Here is a 23,260-nt window from a genome sequence, read left to right on the forward strand (position 1 = left end):
CGCTTTTGGGTTTTGTATTACACGGAGGCTTCGTGTAGCCTGCGCTCAGCGAAATTTACGACGTAGTTTTTCTAATTTTTCTATTTAATTAGCACATACACACAATGAGAAAGAAAGAGAGTACCAAGCAAGGCCAAGGCAAAGGTGGGGCTAGCTGCCAATAGCAATCCCAGGGGGTTGGTGGGTTGGTTGGGTGAGGGGCCACCAGCTTGGGGATGATATTTCCTGCGGGCGTGAAGACAAATGATTCGACTATCTCACAAACTGTTGCCATCTGCTTAATGATGTCAGCATGTTAATTAAAGGCAAATTATTTGCTAAACTCTACCCAATATTCAAACTCTTTGGCTCTGGTCTGGAAGTTTTCTCTCTTTTTTTTTGGCTGGAAAAGTCTCATGTGAAGTTTGTGTTAAAAGTTAAGAAGTGTTAATGGGTGAAAGCTCAAGCTAAAGGGGTTGAAAGCAAGCTGTTTGATTGATGAAAAGGGTGGTTTCTTGGCCTGGCAAATCAACAGGTACGCAAGGGTTTTTAAGTTCCGAAGTTTAATTTTTTAAATAAAATACCGAACATCAGAAAAAATGTTAAATTTAATGAACAAGACTATCTCCAAGCCATGAAAGATCATCATCAAATTGCAAGGACATTCGGTTGATAAGCGCAAACCCTGTGAAGCATGCATCAGGGCATCGCTTAATTAATGTCTCGGCTACTAAATTCGCGACGCCCCCTTTGGCCCCCACCCCACCTTGTTTCCACTCCACCACGCCCCTACAGCTACAAGCCCGATGTCAACTATTTGCCACTTACTAATTAGCATTTGCGTGTCCACACAAACTTCAAGGGTAGAGAGACGACAACGACCAAGTAGTAGAGAGTATCTGAGGCGTGGGGGCCGACCGCTAATTGGGCTTTATTGGCGGTAAATGTCAAGTGACGGCATTGGATGACACTCTCCACTGGATCTCTTACTCCTTCTGATGATGATGCTGCTGCTGCTGGTTGCTTCTGCTCTTCGTCTTGGCCCCAGCCTGCTCTTTATCCTGTTCCTCCTGGCTCGCTCCAGCCAAAAACAACAACCACTTGATTATGGCTTTTCGCCTGATAACAGAAGCCGAAATCGACAAGTGCCTGAGGAGGTAGCCACATTTATCGTTGTCAATGGCAACTAACGTGTTTTTCGTGAATTTAAGCAAAATTTAGTTTTCGAAAGTAGAGTTTAAAGTTTATAAGCCAGTTAAGGAAATATAAGAACTTGTAGATTTGTTTGAGCCAAGCAAATCCCTGATGGAATTATCAGAATTTTGCAAAAGAAAACATTTATATCAAATAATTTGTAAGGAAATATACCTAAAAATCCTACTGGTTTTAAAAACTCTAAAAAAGGTATCCAAAATTATGCTAAAAATTTACCAAATTTGCCCTAAAAATTAACATTGCATACTTTTAGACACATTTTGAAGAGTTTATAGAAGGTCTTTTTTCTTTTTAGACTTTTAAAACTCTTTGACTAAATAGCTTATAATAAAGATTAATTTTATATCATAAAGAACCAACTTTTTCATATTTCTGAGTGACACTCATTTTCAAACCTCTTTCTAATCATCAAAACTATGTCAAAAAACATTTTAAATTCATCAAAACAAGAAAATTTATCCTGCATTTAAATGAAAATTGACAATTGAAGGCGAAACGCGGGGAACAATTGGAAATTAATTTACTAAGTGCCATACACACATGCATAATGAGCAGTATGCTTTTTGTGCCAATTAACGCTTAATTAATTGCTGAATTAATATATGCCAGGGACAATAATGAGAGATAGCAGCAGTGGCGGCGGTGCAAGAAGCAGATGTTGCATTTCGCTGAACACTTCCATTGATTTAAATGCATTTTTATGCAAATTTAACGCTCACACTTAACACAATCATAAATTATGCACGATGAATTTGAATGTGAAATGCATTTGGCATTTTTTGTGGAATGAAAATGGCTATTGCTTAACCCATTCCCATTAGTAAATGGCACATAATCCCCCCTAAAAACTATGCCACAAATTGTTTGTTCATTTTATACAAAAATACCAATAAAAAGGGTAATAAAAATAATACAATTTATTTTAAACAAAACAAAAAATATTATTCGATAGGAATGCATAAATCAAACACTCGAAAGGATATACATATAAAATATATATTATGGAAATTTGCATAATGTTGGCCATAAATATTTGCATTCGCATAAACATGTTAGATTTAAATCAAGAGATTTTTTTTGCAAAATAAAATTAAAGCCAAATATGAATGGTTAAAACCTTTTTCGCTTTCTTTCAACTTTCACAGTACCTCAAGTCAAGGGGAAAAGCAACAACGTAAGCCAATGCTTTTTGGAAATCAATTAAACATACTTTCAGATCAAAGCCGAATTAGGCACAGAGAAAAGCGAGCGAAAACAATTATCCGATTAAAGCCCCGCTGAAGACAACAAAAGCCTCACCAACTGACTGATTAACACACAAAGGCAGGCATTGAAGCATGTCTGCGACAGACAGCCGGCCAAAAGTGTTGGCCAAAACAAAAAAATAAGTATTTGTAACAAAAGAAAAACTTTTCCCAAGTCAAACGTAATTAGTTTTGTATTTTTTTTTTCAAAGAAAAATAAGTAGAAATAGTATTAAAAGTCATTAATAAGTTATATAAAAGCCATAATGCAGATGCTAAAAATTAAAGTTCACCCTAAATATCTCTTAAAAATAGTTTTTTAAATCTTTAACTCAATATTCAATCTGCTAAACTATCTTTAACTTTTTATTTCTCTATATCTTAGCTTATATTTCCTCCATTTAATTGCTTCCAGTCTCGCCATAATGTTTCTTCATTTGCTCGTGGCTAGTTTTCGCAAATATGTTATTGGTCACATTGAAATTTATATTGATGGTTTCTTGGCAACAGTTTGCATTAATTTGCAACGATTTGCCAAGCAGTTTTACCACCCATTTTCCTGTTCTATACACTTTGGTTTTGTGGTGAATTTTCCTTCATGCTTTACCCTCTCTTTGGCTGAAGCACATAAATAATGATTTCTTTGCCATTTGAATGGCAATCCATCCATTTGTCTTCCACATGCTGACACTCTAAAGGGGGTTTATATAGTATGCCATATGTGGGTAATTCTAGTTTCTTTATGGTTTTTAGTTGCAGTTTTTCGTAATAAAATCTTTGCTAAAGTAAGCAGAGAATTTTCTTGATTTTAAATCAATAAATTTTAAACTTAAATATATCAAAAGAAGCCCTTATATTTCCATGATTATCTAAAAATAATCTCTGAGAGATTTAGTAAGAAATTCCTTCGACTCTACATATACCTTGGTCATATCTTTTTCCGACAGATCATCACATTTTCCTTTATTTCCTATCAATCTTCTGTGACCTTTTTTGTTACCCGTTTTCTCCTTCCACAACGAACAAAGGCAGCAAGTCGTTCGTCTTCATATTTATTGCATATAACCATTGTCAAAAATCGGTTGCATTGTATGCGGTGCCATAATGCCGCCCTCTTAATATTCAGAAAAAAAAAACCCAGAAATAAACTCAAAAAAAAAAAACCCTACAAGATATCCCTTCTTTTTCTTTTGTTACTTTGCATGCAATTCGTCAAGAATCCTTTTCTTTGCTTCTTCTTTTTTTTCGGTGTTAATATCAACGCCAATTTAATAAGAAATATGCACGAAATCCACTGTGTGAGTGGAAAATCAGAGAGAAAAGTGGGTAGGAAAAGTGCACGAGTGCCTGGCTTGCATTATCCATTATCGGGGAAACATATTGGCAGTGCCTTCTCATGAAACCAATAAATGCATATCTGTGGGTAACTCCGTGCCTTCTTTGTCCTTCCTTTTGGTTTATTTATGGGCAGGCGAGTGTTGAGAGTCGCTTTATCTCTCACTGGGAATATGAGTGCATAATAATTATTATTACTATTATAGCACATATATTATGGAATTTTAATGTTGAATTATGTTTATTTTTTGTTTTCCATTAAAAATAGCACTATCAAGAGGGTAAATTAAGGGTAAAGGAAGTTATAACTATCGAAAAAGTCAGCTTTTTGTAAACTTGATAAGTAACAATATATATTTATATTATTTTTTAAATATTTTAAATTCTAATTAATAATTTCTTCCAAGGTCTAGCTTGATATAATGGCACTTAACCCATTCCTAACCCCTTAAAATTCCCCATAATAATATCAATACACTTTACATATAACATGTGGTAATAGGTGAAAGTTTATTGCGCTTCCTGTTTTATTTTGCACAAAGTTTTTGCATAAGCAGATTTTAAACGCATTAAATATAGTTAATAATGCGTTTAAAATCTGCTTATGCAAAAACTTTGTGCAAAATAAAACAGGAAGCGCAATAAACTTTCACCTATTACCACAGGTTGCCAACAGCTTCTACACTTTTTTCCACCATAATGTCATTCCGCGGCTACTTTTGCCAAACGATCAGAAGCGATATAGCATATAGTTCTTGTTGTTGCTTTTTAACAACATTTTCTGCCAGTGCATGTGTGCTCTGGCTTTTTCACTTTGATGCAATTTTGTGCAGCATACTTTCCAGCCAGCTCTCTCACTTAAAATACAAACAAAGAGCTACGATAAAGTTTGCCCCCACTTTTGGGCGGAAAGAAAAGTGAAGACAAAAAGCGATACAAAAATGCCTGCAGGATGTGGCAGTGGATGTGTGTGTGTGTGTGTGTGGAGCCAACGATAAAAAGCGGAAGTGCAGATTGGCGACTAAAGTGTGGAAATGTCAATTTGCTTTGCGGCCAAACAGTCGAAGGCCACAGGGAAATCGTAGGGGAAAAAGGGAACAAGGTATATATATCCCTATATACAGCATCGGCAAACTGCAACAACGCATATTGATTTTCAATTTGGCAAGCGAAGGGAAAAAGGCTGCGTGTTGCTGTTGTTCTTTGCCAGATATAAAGCCCAAGTTGACAGAAAGAAATGATACTGACTGCAAGTACAGTGAAGAATGAGTTTAAAAATATTTATGATATAATTTACTATACATTTTTGTATATGAAAACATTTTTAAACATTTTTTTAACGTAAAAAACCTATCTTAAAAACATTGAAAAATATTTTTAAAATTTTCTACACCTTCCCTTTTATCCATGTTTCACTGTAACCACAGAAATGCGACTGGAAAGCGAGCCTAACCAATGGTTTGGTTTGAAAGCCACTGGTTCAACAGAGCACACAAGCTTAAAAGCAATTTTGTGGCTAATAAATCCGATTTCCGTTTTGTTTCGAAATAAATTGCATGCAATGGAATGGGGAGAAAGGATACATAGAGTAGAGTGCAGCTCTGGGAGCTAGAGAATGCGCCTGGCTGCCGGAAATGGCTACCAGGGGACACAGCATCAACAGCAGCAGCAGTAGCAGCATCCGGCGGATGTGCAAAATTAGCCAGCTTCTGTTGCGCCAACAGTCACACACACAGGCACAACACATTGTGTTGGTGCAACCCCACAACACATGACCCAAATTCTCGGCTGCTGCAACCACAATGAGAATGTCACTCTGGGGACAAGGAACCAACCGACCAAACAGCAAACTCTTTTTCGAGAAAGACAACTCAAAACTCACCTGAACATCAAAATTTTGCTGCTGCAATAGATTTCCGGGAGATTCCATATGATTGGGTCCAGCTGCCTGGTGATTCAACATCGGAGACTGTGGCAAAGGATTGGAAATTAATTATTAAATAATTTCAAATCAATTAATTAATTGAAAATGAATTCTAAATCTTACCTGAGCTGCCATTGGCATACCGCCGCCCACGCCGTTCATCATCGGCGGCTGCAACTGACTCATCTGTGCGGCCATTTGTTGGTGAGCCGCATATGCACCGCCGCCACCACCTCCGCCTCCGCCAACCCCATTGCCAGAGCCCACAACTCCACCCAAGCCGCCGCCCATGCCTTGACCATGGTCCATCAGCATGTGGTTGAAGGGCGGTGGCAGGGGGAATAGCAAGTTGGGGGGACGAGGCAGTGTTTCCTCGGCAGGTGAGGGTTGACGAGAGCCAGGGGTACGACTGGAAAAATGTTAAAAAATTAAATAATTAGAATTATTTTATTTAAATTGATTATTTTACACTTTTTAAATATTTTCAAATTCCATTTAAATAAAATCCTAGTTTTGTAATCATTGAAGACTTAACAGTTTCACAAGTACAGTTTGACATGAACTAGGCATCCTAAAATCCTAACAGCCTGTAATAAAATTACGCTGTTATAATAACAGCGGTTTAACAGTTTACACCAGTTTAGAATGCACTGTAAGCTAGCACTTAGCAGAGACCAAAACCACTTTCCTAGCCAAGACACTCAACCGAATATGTGAACTAAAAGTGGGAAACTGTTTAGTTCCCCTTGCACAAGCACAATTGCTTTAAAACTGTTTGAAAAAATAAAATAAAAAACAATTATTTACCCAACAAATTATCTAGGCAATAAATCACAGCTCTTTGGTTATTTATGGCTAACAATTTATCAACAAATTCGTAGAGATAAATACACAAAACAGTTTGAAAGTAACTGAAAAGCAGGGGCAAACAAAAGACTGAAGCAGCAAACTTGTTTGATTTTTTTTTGTATGTCCCAATTATGACGTCAGCACAGCAGCTGAACAAAGTTCATAAATAAACAAAAATTAACGAGCGGCGCTTAAAATGCAAATAAAATCAAAACTGGATATGTTTGCCGCAGTTAGTCACGCTGCGTATACAAATTAATTAATGCATTTATCTCCCCGGCACAGCAGCTAAGCATCTGCCATTCATTCATTACTATTAACCCACTGCAGGCCCAGCAGCAATGACTCTGCAACTGTTGGGATGGGTTTTTTTTTTATTTTTCCTTTTTTTTTTTTAGATTACTTTGCCTTTACTTTACACTTTGTTGCTGCTTTTTTCCTTCTTTCTAGCGTCAGTTTTTTGCTGCATGGACTTTGTGTGTGTTTGTGTGTATAATTGCCAGCTATAATTTCATTGTCGGGTCATTCACATCGCGTTAATAACAATACAAAACAGGAAAATGGATAAAAAGCGCAGCTGCAGTGGCAGAACAAATGATTAATAATGTCACGTCAGTGGCTGTAAAACTTTAAGGTTGGGAAATCACTAAAGAATAATTTATATTAAATCATTTTTAGCAAATTTAATTACAGATTAAATGTTTATGTAAGTAAAAACTATCAAAAATTGTTTATTTAAAGTATTGTTTCACTAAAGAGTGTTTTAGGTTTTAAAAAATAATTTTTCTAACAATTTAAAAATTAAAATCTTTTTAATTTATTAATATTTATAAATATTATTTAATCTCATTAATTAGTTAACAATAATTAAGTTCTTCCTGATTATTAAAAAAAATAATAATAACCATAGGAAATTAAAAATTGAACAAATTAAATTCCAACTATATTTTTCAAGCGTTTATCTCGCTTTAGTAGAGGAATCTTGATTTATGGTTATTTTTGGCAAAAGCTTAAAAAACAAAGGAAATCCAATGACTGACGACTACCTGTATTAGTCATACCTGAGAGCCAAGCTTAGCTGCTTTTCAGAGTTCTACCAGTGATTACTAAACCAACTGGCGGCAAGTGAATAATAATCTCAATCGTGAGCTCAGCCAGGCATAACTTGGCGAAATAAGTACTAACTGTTCACAAACATAAAGAAAAGTAAAGATAAACCATAACAAAAAAGCATTTTAATCACTGTTTCAACTTAAATAACTATACAAGAAAAGTTTAAAATGACAACTACCTTTTTACATTTTCCTTTTAATTGAACAAAGTTGGAAAGGACTTTCCCCAGAGATAGCAATTTAAAATTACAAACTTGCAATCACGTAATTTAAAGGAAAACGTGATCAAAGAGTTAATATTTTAAATGGAAACTAATTCCTACGTGATCCAAAATAAGAAAATGCTATTATTTCTGTGAAAAATCTTTTGGGGAAAATGTTGAAACTTAAAGAAAATCTTTCACCCAAAAAATGAAATTCTAATAAAATTCCTAAAATCACTTTATATTTATTCTAACAAACTAATTTTCACTCTCACTTTCCCTCTAGTTTTCCACATGCTCTGTTTATTTTTGTCTAAGGTCAGGTTTTCATTGGCAACTTTCCATTCTGAGAGTCATGTCTGGTCTGACCTAGGCCAAAAGCAATAATAAAAGATTATATAATCCCACTGGCCTCATGCTTGCTCCTCTTCTTACGTTGCCCCCGAAAAAAAAGCATTTTCACTTTCTGTGTAAAGAAGGAAAAGAAAGTGCGCGCGGAGAAATGAGGCAGCCAAAAAGGTCAGCGTTGGGCTTATATGTGGGTTAAAGGGGCGTGGCCGTGTTAATGGGTTACCTACCACCTGTCTGTCTGGGTCACCTGGCTGGCGGACAGGTGGCGAAGTGTAGCGGTGTGTGACTCAGTCACTCGACTGTCCACTTTTGCCTGCCTCAAATTATTTTTAGCAGCTCGCTTTTCGCTTCTCAATGTTTTCGCAACTTCAATTTCAAACAAAACGTACAGCACAAAAAATAAAACAGCAAAACAACAAAAAATAAAGCCAAATAACACAAAAAAAGAAACCTCCAGCTAAAGCCCACGTTGTAATGCAATATCACACGAAAACTAATCGAAAATGTTTACAAAATAAATGATACAAAACGTTTCGCTGGCGGGGTTTTTTTCTCTCCCATTGTTCCTCTGAGTGATTATCTTTCAGGATTTTTCCACTTTTCAGGCCTTAATTGGAAATTCAATCAAGTGATCTAAATTTAAGTTGATTCTGCTAGAGTTTTGTAATGTTTTAAGCTATATTTTAATGATTTATTTTATCTTGAAAATCAAGAATTTCAAAAATTAATTGGGTTTTAATTTTTTTAAATTTATTTTTTATTTATTTATTATAAATTTAAAAATTAAAATAATTTTTTAACTACAAATACTGTAGAAATTTCCAAAAAATTAAACAATTAACCAAAAATAATAAGTTTTCTATACTTTTTTATTCTTATTTATATCAAGAGATAAACTAAACGAATATGTCTTCATTTTTTTATACTTTTATCCTTCAAATTAACAGCTTAATTATTTTTTTGCTTTCCCTTAGCTGTTAACTAATCGCTGTTCGTATATCCAAAGTAGCGAAACTAATTATAATTAAATTGAAACCGTAACACATGCATCGTCTGATACTTCGATTTCGATTTCTTATAGCCAATATTTTGTAGCAGGTGATTTTTCGTGGCTTCTTCTGCTCTCTGGCTTTTCTTGTGGCCGCTGCCACTTACATCATAACAGTTATTACGTTTGGCATTGAAACATGTTTGGGCCAACCGGCAATGAAATTGCAAAACAGCGTCAGCAGAAGCAACAATACCAACAACAAAGCCAAGAGACAGCCGGCAGCCACAAGCCAGAGAATGAGAGAAACACTCAGAGAGAGAGATGGTGAGACAGAGAGAGAAACCCCAGACTGGTTTCTTTTCTTTGTAGGCCTAAAGCTGGTTACTTTACAAAAAGAAGTCGTTACAAAAGGAAGTCGTTCACAAATTGTGTAACTAGAAATCAATAATGCCCTTTGATTTAAACAAAAGAAATGTTAATTGTTTTACAAAAAAAATGTATATGCTATTTTGAAAGACTTTCTTAAATATTTTAATATATTCTAAATCTAATAGGAAGTAGTATTTCCAAGTATTAAAACTCTAGAGAGATTTCAGTGGAAGTTTTCCAAGTTAATTGACTTAATTACCTGAAAACCCTATTCCCAATTACTTGCCAACTTGTTTTAGGCCAATAAAAATTGTCATTAAATCAAACATACATTACATTACATACATCTTTCAACATAACTATACAAATTCCAATTTAACTCACTCAAAAAAAAAGTGTCGTTGCGTCAAAATACGTAAAAACGCAGGTGGGCCTCAACGTCAACGAAGAAGAAAAAAGCTTTCCCCATCGCCATAAATAACAATTAAAACATAATAATAAAAAATGTAAATGGAAATACAAAAACTGTGGGCAGACACAACAATCACTTGGCGGCTTTATGCCAATACAAACTCGTCGTTGTATATATAAAGATATGACAATTGCAATTGAAATATAAGAAATATGGGTTAAAACCGAGTGAATAAAAAACTGAAATAATTGTTTGTGGGTCAACATTTAAGCAAAAATAAATATACATATATTCAAGGTTTGCATTTAAATAAATTATGTCTAGACTCTATAAATTGATCAACTTTTAAAAATTGTTTTTAATAATTAACAAGTAAATTAAAAATGATTTCTTGTTTTAAATCTACCAGTAATCCCTGTTGAATAACCTTCAAAAATCTAAGAAATAATGTCTAGACATGTCTATCATTTTTTCTAAGCCATTTGCCAGTCACGATCACAGCTTGAAACTGGAAAAACTCCTCACCTTTCTTTTCTTTTCTTTCGTTTCCTTTCCTAACACAACACTCAAACCAGTGAAAGTTTATGCAAAAAGAAAGAACCAACCTTGAACTGGAAAAATTTCAGTTTCAGTAATCATAACATGAAAACATTCTGCGGTCAAAAGAGAACCGAAGAAGCAAAGAATTACCCAACAAACAGAGGACTGAGGAAACCAGTTTTCAAAACCAACCAGAGTCTGCTGAGTTCGTTGTCTAGTCTGGGCATTAGTCGGAGTCTGTGGTGGATGGATTGAAAGTTGTGTCGTCTATACTCACTTAAAGCCCTTGTCATCGTCAATGCCATTGACAACACCATTAGTGTTTGTGACCTGATCGTCCTTCTTCAAACCGTTTGTGTCGAACGGAGAGTTGGCCTTTTCCTTGTCATCGTGTGACTGTAAATGTGAAAATTTATATAATTTATTTCATGATCTCTGTAGTATTTGGGGGGGCAACTCACCTTATCGTTGTCATCAAATTTGAGATTACGCAGACGCGGCTCTAAACCGGAAAGAGGGCTCTCCTTGTTGGTGGGCGAACCACCCAAAACGTATTCCACCATCTTAGCACATTGGGAATCGCGGGGACTGTAAGTATAATATTATTAGTATTTAAAATAACATTTATTGAATTAGTTAATATTAAAGCAATCAATTCTTGTTTCTAGTTTTTATTTTCTTAGTTAAAAAACAATTTTAGACCGAATTGCAATATTTTCTAAGCTTTCTTTATTTTAAAATTTATTTATGAGTGTTTAAATATTATAAATATATAACATTTTTAATGTACTTCATGTATATCCTTTTTATATTTTATATAATTTGTACTATATTTCATCTACTTTCTTTTTAATCCTACTAAAAACGGAGTTTAAATCAAAGTGCTGAGTAAATTAAATAAAATATATATTTTCTCGAAGAATTATGTCATATTTCTCACGAAAGATTATAGATCATTATAGTTATAAATCAATCAATCAATTAGTTTACCAGGCAAAAAGTCATTAAAATTTGCAAATATATATTAAACTGCTGACTAAAAGCAATATACTTTACATTTTACAGTCACTTTAAATTGTTAATAAAAAACCTCGCACTTTTTTTAGTAAATTAATGAGTTTGTTTAGCCCATTTATAGGTTTGAAATAATTTCTTGATTTTTTAATAAATAAACAAAAATATTATTATTATTACTTCTAGCCTAATATTAAGTAACAGCTCATTATATTATTATTATCACTGCTTTTAAATCACGCTTTACTATACATTCTCCTCCCCTCCATTCACAAATATATATTCTAATGAAATCGAAATTAATTTTCTGATCTATATTTCACGCTCGATTGATTGCATTTGCTAATAATTATTGTGTCAGAATTCTCACCTCAAAATGCCCGCATTTCCGCTGTTTGAAGTATCGGAGGCACCACCATGGGCGGCATAGGCTCTCGATGGAGGCGGGGCCAGGATATTTTCGCCCTGGGTGGACCAGGTGTGATCCTTCCATACCGACGAGGGATCCCCAATGCCAGGAATCTGCAACGGGTTGAGGGGACCACCGGAAGTGCCCGAGGTGACGCCCTTGCCATCGGACTTCTCCCACAGCTTCTTGGCAGTGGATGTTGTGATCTGAAAAGCGAAAGGAAAACATTTAGAAATTATAATTTTGTTTGTAATGTTCACTAATGTTATTATAAATTGTCTTCCTAATCCCCTTGGACAGCTTAGCAAGAAAGCGTTTATCATTCTCTTTAATTCCTGCCCATTTAACTGACATTTTGAGTCATCTTTTTAAGCAAAGGTTCATTTTTGGAGGACATTTTATGGAAATGTCTGGGGATGGGTTGAAAAATTACTTTAAATGCACTTAAAAAATACATATTATAGGCTACCAAATGGGGTTCTCGAATAAATTCCCATTGGCAACTGATGGAGGAGCAGAGCAAATATCAAGGAAATCACATCATCATCATCTCATTGACAACAATACCAGCGACATTAAATGTCAACGAAGCGTTGCAAACAAATTGTTAATTAACTTTTCCCGCCTGTCGCTCTCTTTCGCTCACATTCCTTCCATTTCGTTTTCTCTTCTTTTTTTTTCTGGCTTTTAACCATTCCCAAAGGCAATTCCTTGCGTCATAATGCGACACAATAATCCCCACCAACTTCCCCTTTGGTCACCCACACATCTGGCAACTTCCCGACATCCTGACATACACAGTTTAAATATTTAAGCGCTTATCAACTGGGATTGCCCCGCGGAGGGAGGTAGGTGGGGCTGAGCAGTGTTTGCTGGCTGGGAAAATGAAAAGCTCGCCTTGGCTGCGACTTCTGCATTAATAACAGCGCAAGTCACCAAGGCAAAGGAAAACTTTGCTGAACAGGAAAAAAGGCCTTAATTTAGCATACATCCAAGTTTGTATATTAAATATTCACAGAAGAAAAACGCGAGAAAATCAATGCTATTATTATATCAAAAATGTATTTTTAAAAATATCACATAAAAGGTTTTGCTTTGTAAAATACTTTCAGAAATCAATTTTCTAGTCATCTAAGAAAACTAGATTCAACAAATTTATTCTATTTATTTATTTTAAGAACCAAGATTATCTTCTTTTGAGTTTAATAATATTTATAAAATATTAAGTTAAGATCGCAAAACACTAATGTCTTTAAAATCTCCTCCGAATAAAGTGAGCTTCTTAAAATCTTCACTTTCCACTCGATCTCTGAACAATTTTTACAGTCTCCTATATTTTCAATGATCTTCCTGGCAAAGATTTCCAAATACCAACTATCTTTTAACAAACATTTAGCATAACGAAACTGACAAATTGTAAATAAAGCAAGCTAATATTAAACAATAAAAGAGAGCGTGAAGTAACGCTCAGAGTGAGACAAAACTTGACAGAGCAGAAGAAAAGAAGCTTCAGGCAGAAAAGTGCGAATTCGGATCTACAGACAGACACAAAAGATACAAAAAGATTACCCAAGCCTCCACAACAGCAGTGATAAAAAGCAAGAAAAACAATACAACAAAAAAAATTATGTACAATATATAAAGGCAACGAACTGCTGACGCAATTTATTTTATTTAATATGGGTCACAGTCTCTCTCTTTCTAGGCAAAATGCAAGAAAATGAGCAAAATTCATTCATACTGCGGGTAAAAATAAATCAAATAAATTAATTAAACCGCATTTAATAAATAAGCTCAAGAAAAGGAAGGCAAAGAGGTGCCAAAAAAACCGCGGCGCCAAGCATAAAAAATAAAACAAAATCACAAACCGGAAAAGTCAACAACAATAGGCAATTTGTTAATGAGCAAAGCGGATTAAGGGAAAATATTGGAATGTTGATTTTTGTTGTATGCCATTATTTCTATTTATTTATATAAAGTTCTTAAAGAAAAAGATAAATAGAGAATAAGAAATATAATAAAAATAAATTATATAGTTAAATTCTGTTATCGAAACTATTAAAAATAAAAAAAATATATACATATTTAATGTCTTATTGATCATTTTTTATTAAATATTGTTAAAAACAATGTGTACATTTGTTTTTCACCCAATTTGTCAATAAGGAGGAAACCACAAGAATGAAAAGCTCTTCAGTTGAGAATAATGTACATAATTATATCGAGTCGAGAGGAAAACATGTTTACCCCCCACCCGACCCTTCACCCCCGCAAATAGGAAATTCTACACAAAACAGAAAATCGTTCATTAACTTGTCCTTGACTGTGAAGATACAAAAACACAAAACGCAGATACAAACACATGCCCACACAGATACACGCCGCACGCACACAGATACAAAGACGACAGCTGAGCGAAAAAAGGGAGGAAAGGGAAAAGTGGGGTGTAATGGGAAAAACAGGGAGAGACAGACAACAGAAACCGGCCTCCTCTTTGTTAATAAGAAGAAAAAAAAAAACATGCGTGAGAGAAAAAGAGAGCAAGACAAAGAGAACCAAACGAAAATGCCTACAAAGGAGAATCAGCGATTAGCAAGAAGAAGAAAAAGCTAGAAAACAACACCAAAAAAAGAGCAAAGAAAAACTTAGAATGCCAAATGGAAGAACGCATAAAAAGAAAAATACAGGGTTTATTCGCTAAAAAAAAAAAAGAAACTAAAAAAAAATTAGCATTAATATTATTATAATTTATAAATATTTTATAAACTCTTGTTAACATAACTAAAGCGATTATAAAATTCTTGTTGCTGTGTCTGAAGGTATCAAATAATAAATACCTAATATTTTATAATCTATCGATTTAAGATATTTAGTCTTAGACAACCGAAATACATATAGTTAAATAAATTAATAAGACTTGATAACATTTTACTTAATATAGCATACATTTTAGATAATTCTTCAATATCAAAAACCTTCAATTTACCAAAGAAAGAGAGAAAGAGAGAGATACTAAAAAAGAGAATAAGAATAAGGTGGAGAAAAGAGGGTGGCAAAGGGGGTGGCAGGTTTGCCTATAGGCTCGTGAAGAAAAAATAAATAAAAACGAAAAGAACAGAAAAACATGGCATAAATAGCAAAAACCAGTCAGAAGCCGGAAAAAAAAATCTAAATTACATTCTACATTTGGGATTTGATTTTGCTTCTTTCCGATTGTATTCAAATTTATTGTTGTTCTTTAGGCGCCTTAGGTGGGTTATGTAAATAATGCTTGTTTTTGCTTTGATTGAAAGCGACTTGGGCTGTTAGTGGCTCAGGAATTTCGTGAAACTGAACTACATTTAATGAATATCATTATATTTAGATATTTATATGTATTTAAGTCATAATAACACACTTGAATTCCTTAAATTTTCCAGTAAACCAACTTTAGAAAACGAAATACCACAACATATTTTATGAGCACACAAACTTTAAAGCCTGTTTTAATTAGTGAATCAAATTCCTTTGAAGTTATTCCTTTCTGAAATTGATTGGCTTCTCAAAAGCAAACTTTTTTAATAGTTGGAAAATGTTTCCGGCCTTTGAAGTATTAAATATACATAATACAAACTCAACTAAAAAGTTTGTTTAAAAAATATAAAGCTACACATAATATTTAAGCTACTTCATTAAACTAATTGCCCCATAATGAACCAGTTCTTCAACAGCAATAATGTCCAACGTCAAGTGAATAATCTAATAATAACCAAGTAGCTCTCACACACACAATCTAAAACCAGTTTTTCACTCAATTAAAAATTATATCCTAAATTTTGTATTTTCATTTTTAATAGTACAATTATGACTGGCCTTGAGAGCAGGGTTTCATTCACAAAACCCAAAATCATTTTAATTTATTTGATCAAATTTGGACAACCCATAAGTCATGCTGAAACGTACTTGTGATAAAAACATAACAAACTCTTAGAATATCCAAAAAAGCATTTCGGAATAATGAAAAAAAAAGGCAAATAGAAAATCTAACAAATGAAATACCCACAAATTATGCACTTGACACGTTTATAAATCAAATGAGACAGGCCGATACATAACGAGCCATGATTTAATAGGCTACATTTTCCATCTAGTATTAAATTTACCAAATATTTATATCTGGAAATAAATAAAAAAAACATGAGAGACCAATAAAAAATATAAAAAATTACGGTGCATTGCAAATCCAGCCTTGAAATTAATATACCTTTTAAGCCAGAGTATGAAAACATTAACAACATTTAATTTTGAGCACGTCAAGTTGTTGACTTTGAATTTTTGTGTGTGTAACACACACCGAAAATAAATATAAAAGTGTGTGAGAAAAAAAAAAATGAGTGCCTCAAAAAGATGTGCGAAAAGTCTTGAGTCAAACATCAAGATTAAATTGTTTAACGAAATCAAGGCAAAATTTGTTGAGAAGGTTGGTGGAGTTGTTGGGAGGCGAGAGAACACTTTGTGTTCCTCTTTCGGTTTACATTTTTTTCGCTTCCACCTTTCGCTGCTGTTGTTGTCAAGTGCAAAGACCTTTCGCGTGTCATACGGAAAGCCAAACGAAAATAAACTAATAAAAATAAAGCTAAACACAGGCGGCACACACACGTAAGGAAAAGGAGACAGTGTACTATGCATATATATCTATAGAAATACTTATGTATATGCCAAATTGGGCGTGGCAACATGGGATTTAAGGGGATAATTGCATCAAGAAAATTGTACTTGAAGTGAGCTAAGCCAAATGGGTTTATGGTAATGATATTCTGTTTATATAATGTCAGAGAAACTTAAGCTTTGCAAAGTAAATTTCCTCTCTGAATTGTTATTATTTTACAGAAGGTAAATTACCTATGCTAGTTAGTGTGTAGAGGAAAATGATTCCCTTATTATTTAAATCTTTTTATCTAGCTCCACATTTCCAGCTGTCACTGAATTTGACAGACTGTTCTCTCTTGCACATTTATATTATTATATTTCTGGATAATATTCTCGGTTTCTGTATCTGCATTTGTATCTGTATCTGAATATTCGCAGTTATTTTCGGCTCTTCGCGACTATCGATTTTGTTTCTCTTGGTGGTCGGTCTCATTGCTTTTTGTTTGCAAAACGAAACAAAACAAAAAATAAAATTGCAGCCTGGCTGAGAAATGCGTTTATTGCTGTTTTCAACAGTCGACTTCGCTGCTGCATATTTATTTGGCTTTCACACAAAAACCCAGAGAAGGGGAAGAAAAATATAAATAAAGAGTGCAATGCAACGCTAAATGGTTTTACTTTGCTGTGTATACTTGGCTAAAAGCAGCCGCCAGCTAAGCTTCAATAAATTTTACAAGATTAATTGTTATAAAGAGGATTATCCAGAAGCAATAAACCTGTCCAAGGTGTTTAATTCATTGAAGAAAATACTGAGTTAGGTAAACTTTAAGTTCTTAGCACTGATAATTGTAATTTTCTGTAAATTGAAATATATATTCATCATATAAGCCGTATTTAAAACATATTAATACGATCTTTTAACTAAATTTAATAAGAAATTATTTATTATTTCATATTAATTTTCACTTGATTTAAAATATCACCCAACTACCTCCTAATCACACACCTGCCAACTGCAATTTTCTTGCAACTTTTGATGCTTTTGAAAAGTTACCTGTAAAGCCAGTGAATTTTCCGCGCAGCGTGAACTAAGGGAAAAGTTGCAAGTTGATCGCCACAGGGAAAAGTTCTTAATGTTAAACTAAGTCACGTGACTTGCATTCGCAGCACACAAAAATATATATAAACCAAGAATTGTTGCATTTCTCCATCTTTCCCTTATAATTCAGCAGCAACTTTGTTGTCATTGTTATTGTTATTGGATTCAGCCACGGCCCTCAACCCTTTCCACCATCGCCGCATAAGTTGGACTGTCGTGTCTTCCGTCGCCTGTCTGTGGAATTGTCATCACTCCTTTGGCCCCTCTGACTTTCCTATTTAAACCAATTTCTACTCTCCACTTCACGGTTGCTGCTGCAAACATTTCCGGCGCCTTCGTCCGGTAATTGTCCGCCTTGTCCGTCAGTTTGTCCTCTTGTCCGGCAATTGTCCCGCCTGTCTGTTGGTTAGGTCCCCAGAGTACAATAAGTCAATCCGTTTTGGCCAAGGTGTCGAGACTGGCCTGTCGTTGGCTCTGTCACTGTGGCTATCTTTTATCTCTTTCGGTGTGTAAATCTTTATTACATAACTCAAGTTTGCTTTGGCACTAGGTCTCTTGGTAAATTTATAGAGTTGAATACCGATGGCTAACAGAAATAACATGCTTTAGTGGAGAACTAAATTAAATGATAAACAACTTGTCTAAAGCAGATGGACAAATTGGTAAGATGTAATAAAAGCGTAAAAAGACAAGCAATGATTACGCATTTTCATTAATACCTTTAATGGATAACATTGCTAAGTATTTTGTAGTCATTTAAGTAACTATGTAATAACGCAAATATTATAGCTCAGCATGTATCCACAGGTGCTCGCCACTGCATTCACTGCAAGGACGTTAAAACCAGTTGGGAATTATATGACTTGCTTTAAATTCTAGAAATGCTGTCGTGTTCATCCAGTTATTTTAATTTTTTTTTTGTAATAATTTACATGAAAATGTAAGGTTGAATACATATCCCACTCTTGTTTTAAATTTACATGTGTATTTATTTGTCATAAATGAATTCCGTTGATTAATGCAAAATTGCAAAAGTAACATTGCAAAGCAGACAATTGAAATGTTGACGAGGACCCTCCTCAGATTCATTATTCCAATCGAGGAAAACAGCCCCCAAGGTGTCACCTCATAATGGGTTTCAATGGTTACAATTTAAGCGGATTCAAATTGGATTACCATTTACCATTTGTGAATAAATAAATGTATATAAACGAATAAGAGCCATGCCCTTATCGGGCGACGACTGTCATCTGCCGTTTGACATCGCCACGCCCCTGAAATTGGCTAAAAGCCAATTCGGGCCACATATATAGAGCCTAATCAGTCAGCGAGTTCGCTTCACTTCAGGCAGACGCAATGCAATCAAGCGTGAAATAGATCGGGGGGAAAAAATATGTGAAAATACGGGAAATTCGGGGAGGAAAACAGCCAAAGGTGGGGGCACTGTGTTCGTCGGTCAAAGGCAAAAAAAAAACATCGCATATATAATTGAAACCGGAAAATATTTATTTTCATGTAAATTCCCTCGAAAAAAAAAGCGAAAAAGAAAACGATGAACGAACAAACCAACCGGTCGGTAGGGGCAGATAGCATAAAATCCCATTCTCCCTTCACGAGGAACAGAACCCTCTTCTGGTTCTGTTTCTGGTTCTGAATCTGCTCACTTTACAGTTTACAGTTCTGTGGGGTTAAAGCTACGTGAAATGCATACAAAAACAATTGCCAGAGTGGAAAAAACAAACCCAATGAATGAATGAAATGAAAGAAAAAGCTAAAAAATCAACTGCAGTCAGCAGAGACGAAGGCAGAGCCACATTCCGAGGGGGAAGGTAACCGCAAAAACGCTTTTATCTATAGAACTCAGGCCCCACAATCGGGCAAATAGCGACAGAGGCAAAACCAAAGCTACGCTGCTTGCTACTCTGGGATTTAGATCGGGAGGCTACACTAGAAACAAACAATAAATACAATAAGATCTTCGAAGTGTATCTTTCGCAAGAAAATACTTAAAACTATCGTTGAAATAGTTTATTTATTTAGACTCCAAATGTATATAAAATAAATTCAGTTATTTGTCAATCTTTAATCATATCTATACAATTTACATAAAAAATGGCATTGATGAATGCAAAGATACAAGATTGACACACAACTGAAGCCACAAAATATCCACTTTTTATTTTTTAGAATTAAAGAAACATTCATATGTTCTTAATTATTTTAATTTAAATAAATTCCATAAATTTTTCCCAGTGTACATTTTTTTGTTGTGCCATTATCTAATAGCAGCAGTAACAAGAAGAGCATGAATGAAACGTGTCTCGCTTATCTCCTGTAGTCAGTGTGTGCGTGCAAAGGGAAGTAACTGCAGCTATTTAAATTATTTTAAATATCTTTTATGGCCCTCCCCCTTTTTTAGTGCTTTAAATGATCATTCCATTTCATTTAGTGTTCAACTCAATTTACTGATTAACGGCCCTAGTGAGAACAGTCGATGGCGTAGTAATATGATCAATTACACGGTCAACTAATTTGTATTCCATTATTTCCATTAAATAAAATGTATTCAAATTATCAACGACAGTAATATATTCCTTCAGATATGTTATCGGCATTTATAAAGCAACTTAAAGCTAGCTGATTGATTTGCCTTGTTGTCTATCTTTTATCACAGTAAGCTAGTTTATCAGATTGGTTATGTTGATATTCATACGAAAGGTATACATTGCCAAGTAAATACTGGCAAACATTTGCGATCAAATTACATTACAGACCTCGGAGAGCAGGTGGAATGACAGCGTTTAAAAGCAATTAACGAATATCAAGAGCAGAAGCAATTAGATGTAGACTCAATCATTAACCGGTTGGCTCTGAAGACAGTCTAAGCGGACTGAACTTCTAGCTGTCTTCTTTACAATTGCCACGAAGCAATCAATCATAATTCCTCTCTCCATAAAAGATAGTACATTTGCGCAAGTGTGTGTATGATGTGTCTCAGCTTAACCCTTTCTTGTGAATCTGACATATTCAGTCATTAGATGAAATTAAAGCTTCTTAAATGTAAAATGTTGCTTGATTAGATTGAACTTCTTTTTATAAATGTGAACTTGTGACAACATTTTACTCATTATATTATTATCATTTGTCAACGACCTAGGTTTCTTTACATAGTCCTTCCTTTTTTCTAAGATTAAATTATTTTAGATTACCATGGGTAATTCCCAATATCCTCTTCATTTTTTGCACACCTTTACCCCCAATTATTAGGGACAGGTGTCCAGAAGGGTTAAGGAAACTACAGAGAGACGATCTGTATGTGTCATTTACCATTTCCTGCGTGAGTGCAACATCCTCGGCGGTGCGAGGGTCCAACATAAAGTCGTCGTAAAGTAATTTCATCATTGGATAGGCTGTGTGAGCGTGAGGGCGAGATCCCAAAGAACACACGGATCCAGTGCGCGACAGAGATGGGTGGCGAGAGCGAGCGAGCGCGAAAGAAAGGGACAGGGTTAGCGAAACACGTTACACTGGCTTTTATTTCTTTTTTCTTTTTTTTTTTACTTTTTTGCGGCCTGGTGATTCTTCTTCTTTCTTTCTTTCGTGGGGACAACACCGCGTTTATATATACATATATATGTACGATATATATCTTTTTCGGTATATATAGATTAATGATTTATTCACAAACTCAATATATTGATTCGGAATTTGGAATATCTCAGCTGCTCTTTTCGCACGCACAAACCAATTTACATACACCAACTATATACAACTATGTACAAACACACACACAACAAGTACACTTAAAACATTTTGTTAAGTAAATTTTCACTTGTCCGGTCGGTGGTTTTTATTTTGTCGTTTTCTTCCCTTTTTGTTTCTTCTGCTTTTATTATTTCTTTTGCGGCAAGAAACAAAAAACGTGCTTAACGATCGACACACGAACTGGCGGCGGGGGCTCCTCCTCTCATTTGTTTAAATCCCATGCAGACGAGTCAACTGTTGCGGCCAAACTGAAAATTCTACGCTCCCCAGCGGCGGCATAGCGTTCGCGAAAAAAAAAATTATAAGCGAGAGCGGCAGAGCAAGGGAGAGAGAGCTACCTGGATGGGGACGCAGGTGAGCGCGGGAGTGAGAGGGCGCGAGCGAGCGAGCAGCTGTTGACTGACAATAACATAATCAGCAACAATTTATGCTGCGAAAGGGGGAGAGAAGGCGAGGCGCCTCTCTCCCTCTCAGCCGCACACGTGCAAGCTTAGCATTCTATCTGTGTCTCTGTTTGTGTTTGCTAAGCCGCATTTGGCATAGTTTTTATACCCGGTAGCCATAGAGTACAAGGGTATAATTACTTAGTGGTAACCAAAAAAATTATAAAGCTTAAGGGTCCCAAAACATAGAATACGTGCTTATAAAGTGTTGCCATCACCGGACATTTTAATATCCGATAGTCCGTTGCACGCAGATTAAGTATATTTTAAAGTGAATATGCACATATTAAATAGGGGTATAAATTTGAAGTACATGTGGATGATAAACATCAAAGTAAAAAGCAATAAAAACGCTCTCGCCACAGATGATTTAGATAAGGGGTATCTAACAGTCGACCACACTCAACTGGAGCTTTCTTACTTGGCTTGCTTTTTACGTAATTCGAGAGACCAAGGCGTTGAAAAGAGAGTCGAGCTTACGAGGCGCGTTGGTGTTGTTGGTGTTGTGTGGGCAGTCAAGCTCGCTCTTAGTTTCTCCCTCTCTCTCTGAGGCTTTGTGAACAAAGTGTGTGTGTTTGTGAGCGCAGACTAAGTGATCATGATTTGCAAACACAAGCTCAAGCAGCTGTTTGATTACAAAGCGAAGAGCAAGGGAAACAAAGTAAAGACGGGCTATTGGAGACCTTTAAATGCCTTTTCTTTATACATAAAAATATTTGACGATTTGGAATAAAAGAAAATCACGAAAGGGTTTTATAAAATTCATTCGTCATATTTTTTAAAGAACTTTACGTTCAACAAAACACAAATCAAAGTTGTGTAAATGTAGGGTCTCAAGAAAAATAGACTTAAATTCTTGATTACTCATACGCACTGTTGCCATTTAAAAAAGTTTGGATTTCAGTTATATGCTTTTTTAACCATTTATTTTTATTTCCTTGGAGCTTGTCGTATGAAATAATAAATATACTGGGGCGTAAAATAAAAAAAAAAAACTTTAAATTATCTTAGCAATGGTTACAAACCGCTTAACCAAATCAATAAGCTACACCTCTAATTTGCCCGACTTAACCTCCAAGTAATCAAATTGCTCGCGACAGTTGCTGGCAATTAAAAGCGTTTGGAGAGCCAAGTCAAACAGTAATACGAAATTAAATTGTCAAACAATTTGCCGCTGCGTTTGAAATGCTTTATTTAATTAATACGAAATGAGTGTGAGCATGGTGAGCTCTACAGGGAGATGGTGGAGACTCCGAGAGAGGACTGAGCGTGACGCATAGAGCAGCTGCTTCCATCTCAGCTGACCACCCGGTTTCTGTTGAGATAATCGAGGAAAACGTGCCAAAAGATAAATGTGGCAACAATAAAAAACGCAAC

General features: G+C 35.0%; 1 protein-coding gene across 5 annotated transcripts in view; it reads right to left on the reverse strand.

Moving 5' to 3' along the window:
• Window positions 1-23,260, reverse strand: part of pum (pumilio) — a 190,843-nt gene that overhangs the window by 157,425 nt on the left and 10,158 nt on the right. For 4 of the 5 annotated variants that reach the window (XM_070287517.1, XM_041774579.2, XM_070287518.1 and 1 more), the window contains exons 4-8: window positions 11,909-12,153; window positions 10,986-11,112; window positions 10,802-10,920; window positions 5,821-6,106; window positions 5,656-5,742 (exon numbers count right to left, since the gene is read on the reverse strand). In XM_070287517.1, coding sequence (XP_070143618.1) covers window positions 5,656-5,742; window positions 5,821-6,106; window positions 10,802-10,920; window positions 10,986-11,112; window positions 11,909-12,153 — 864 coding nt within the window. Of the gene's footprint in view, window positions 1-5,655; window positions 5,743-5,820; window positions 6,107-10,801; window positions 10,921-10,985; window positions 11,113-11,908; window positions 12,154-21,002; window positions 21,635-23,260 lie in introns of those variants that run through there. The other variant, XM_017163024.3, reaches the window with a different exon arrangement.

The sequence above is a fragment of the Drosophila kikkawai genome, chromosome 3R (assembly GCF_030179895.1).
Source record: "Drosophila kikkawai strain 14028-0561.14 chromosome 3R, DkikHiC1v2, whole genome shotgun sequence".
Classification (NCBI taxonomy): domain Eukaryota; kingdom Metazoa; phylum Arthropoda; class Insecta; order Diptera; family Drosophilidae; genus Drosophila; species Drosophila kikkawai.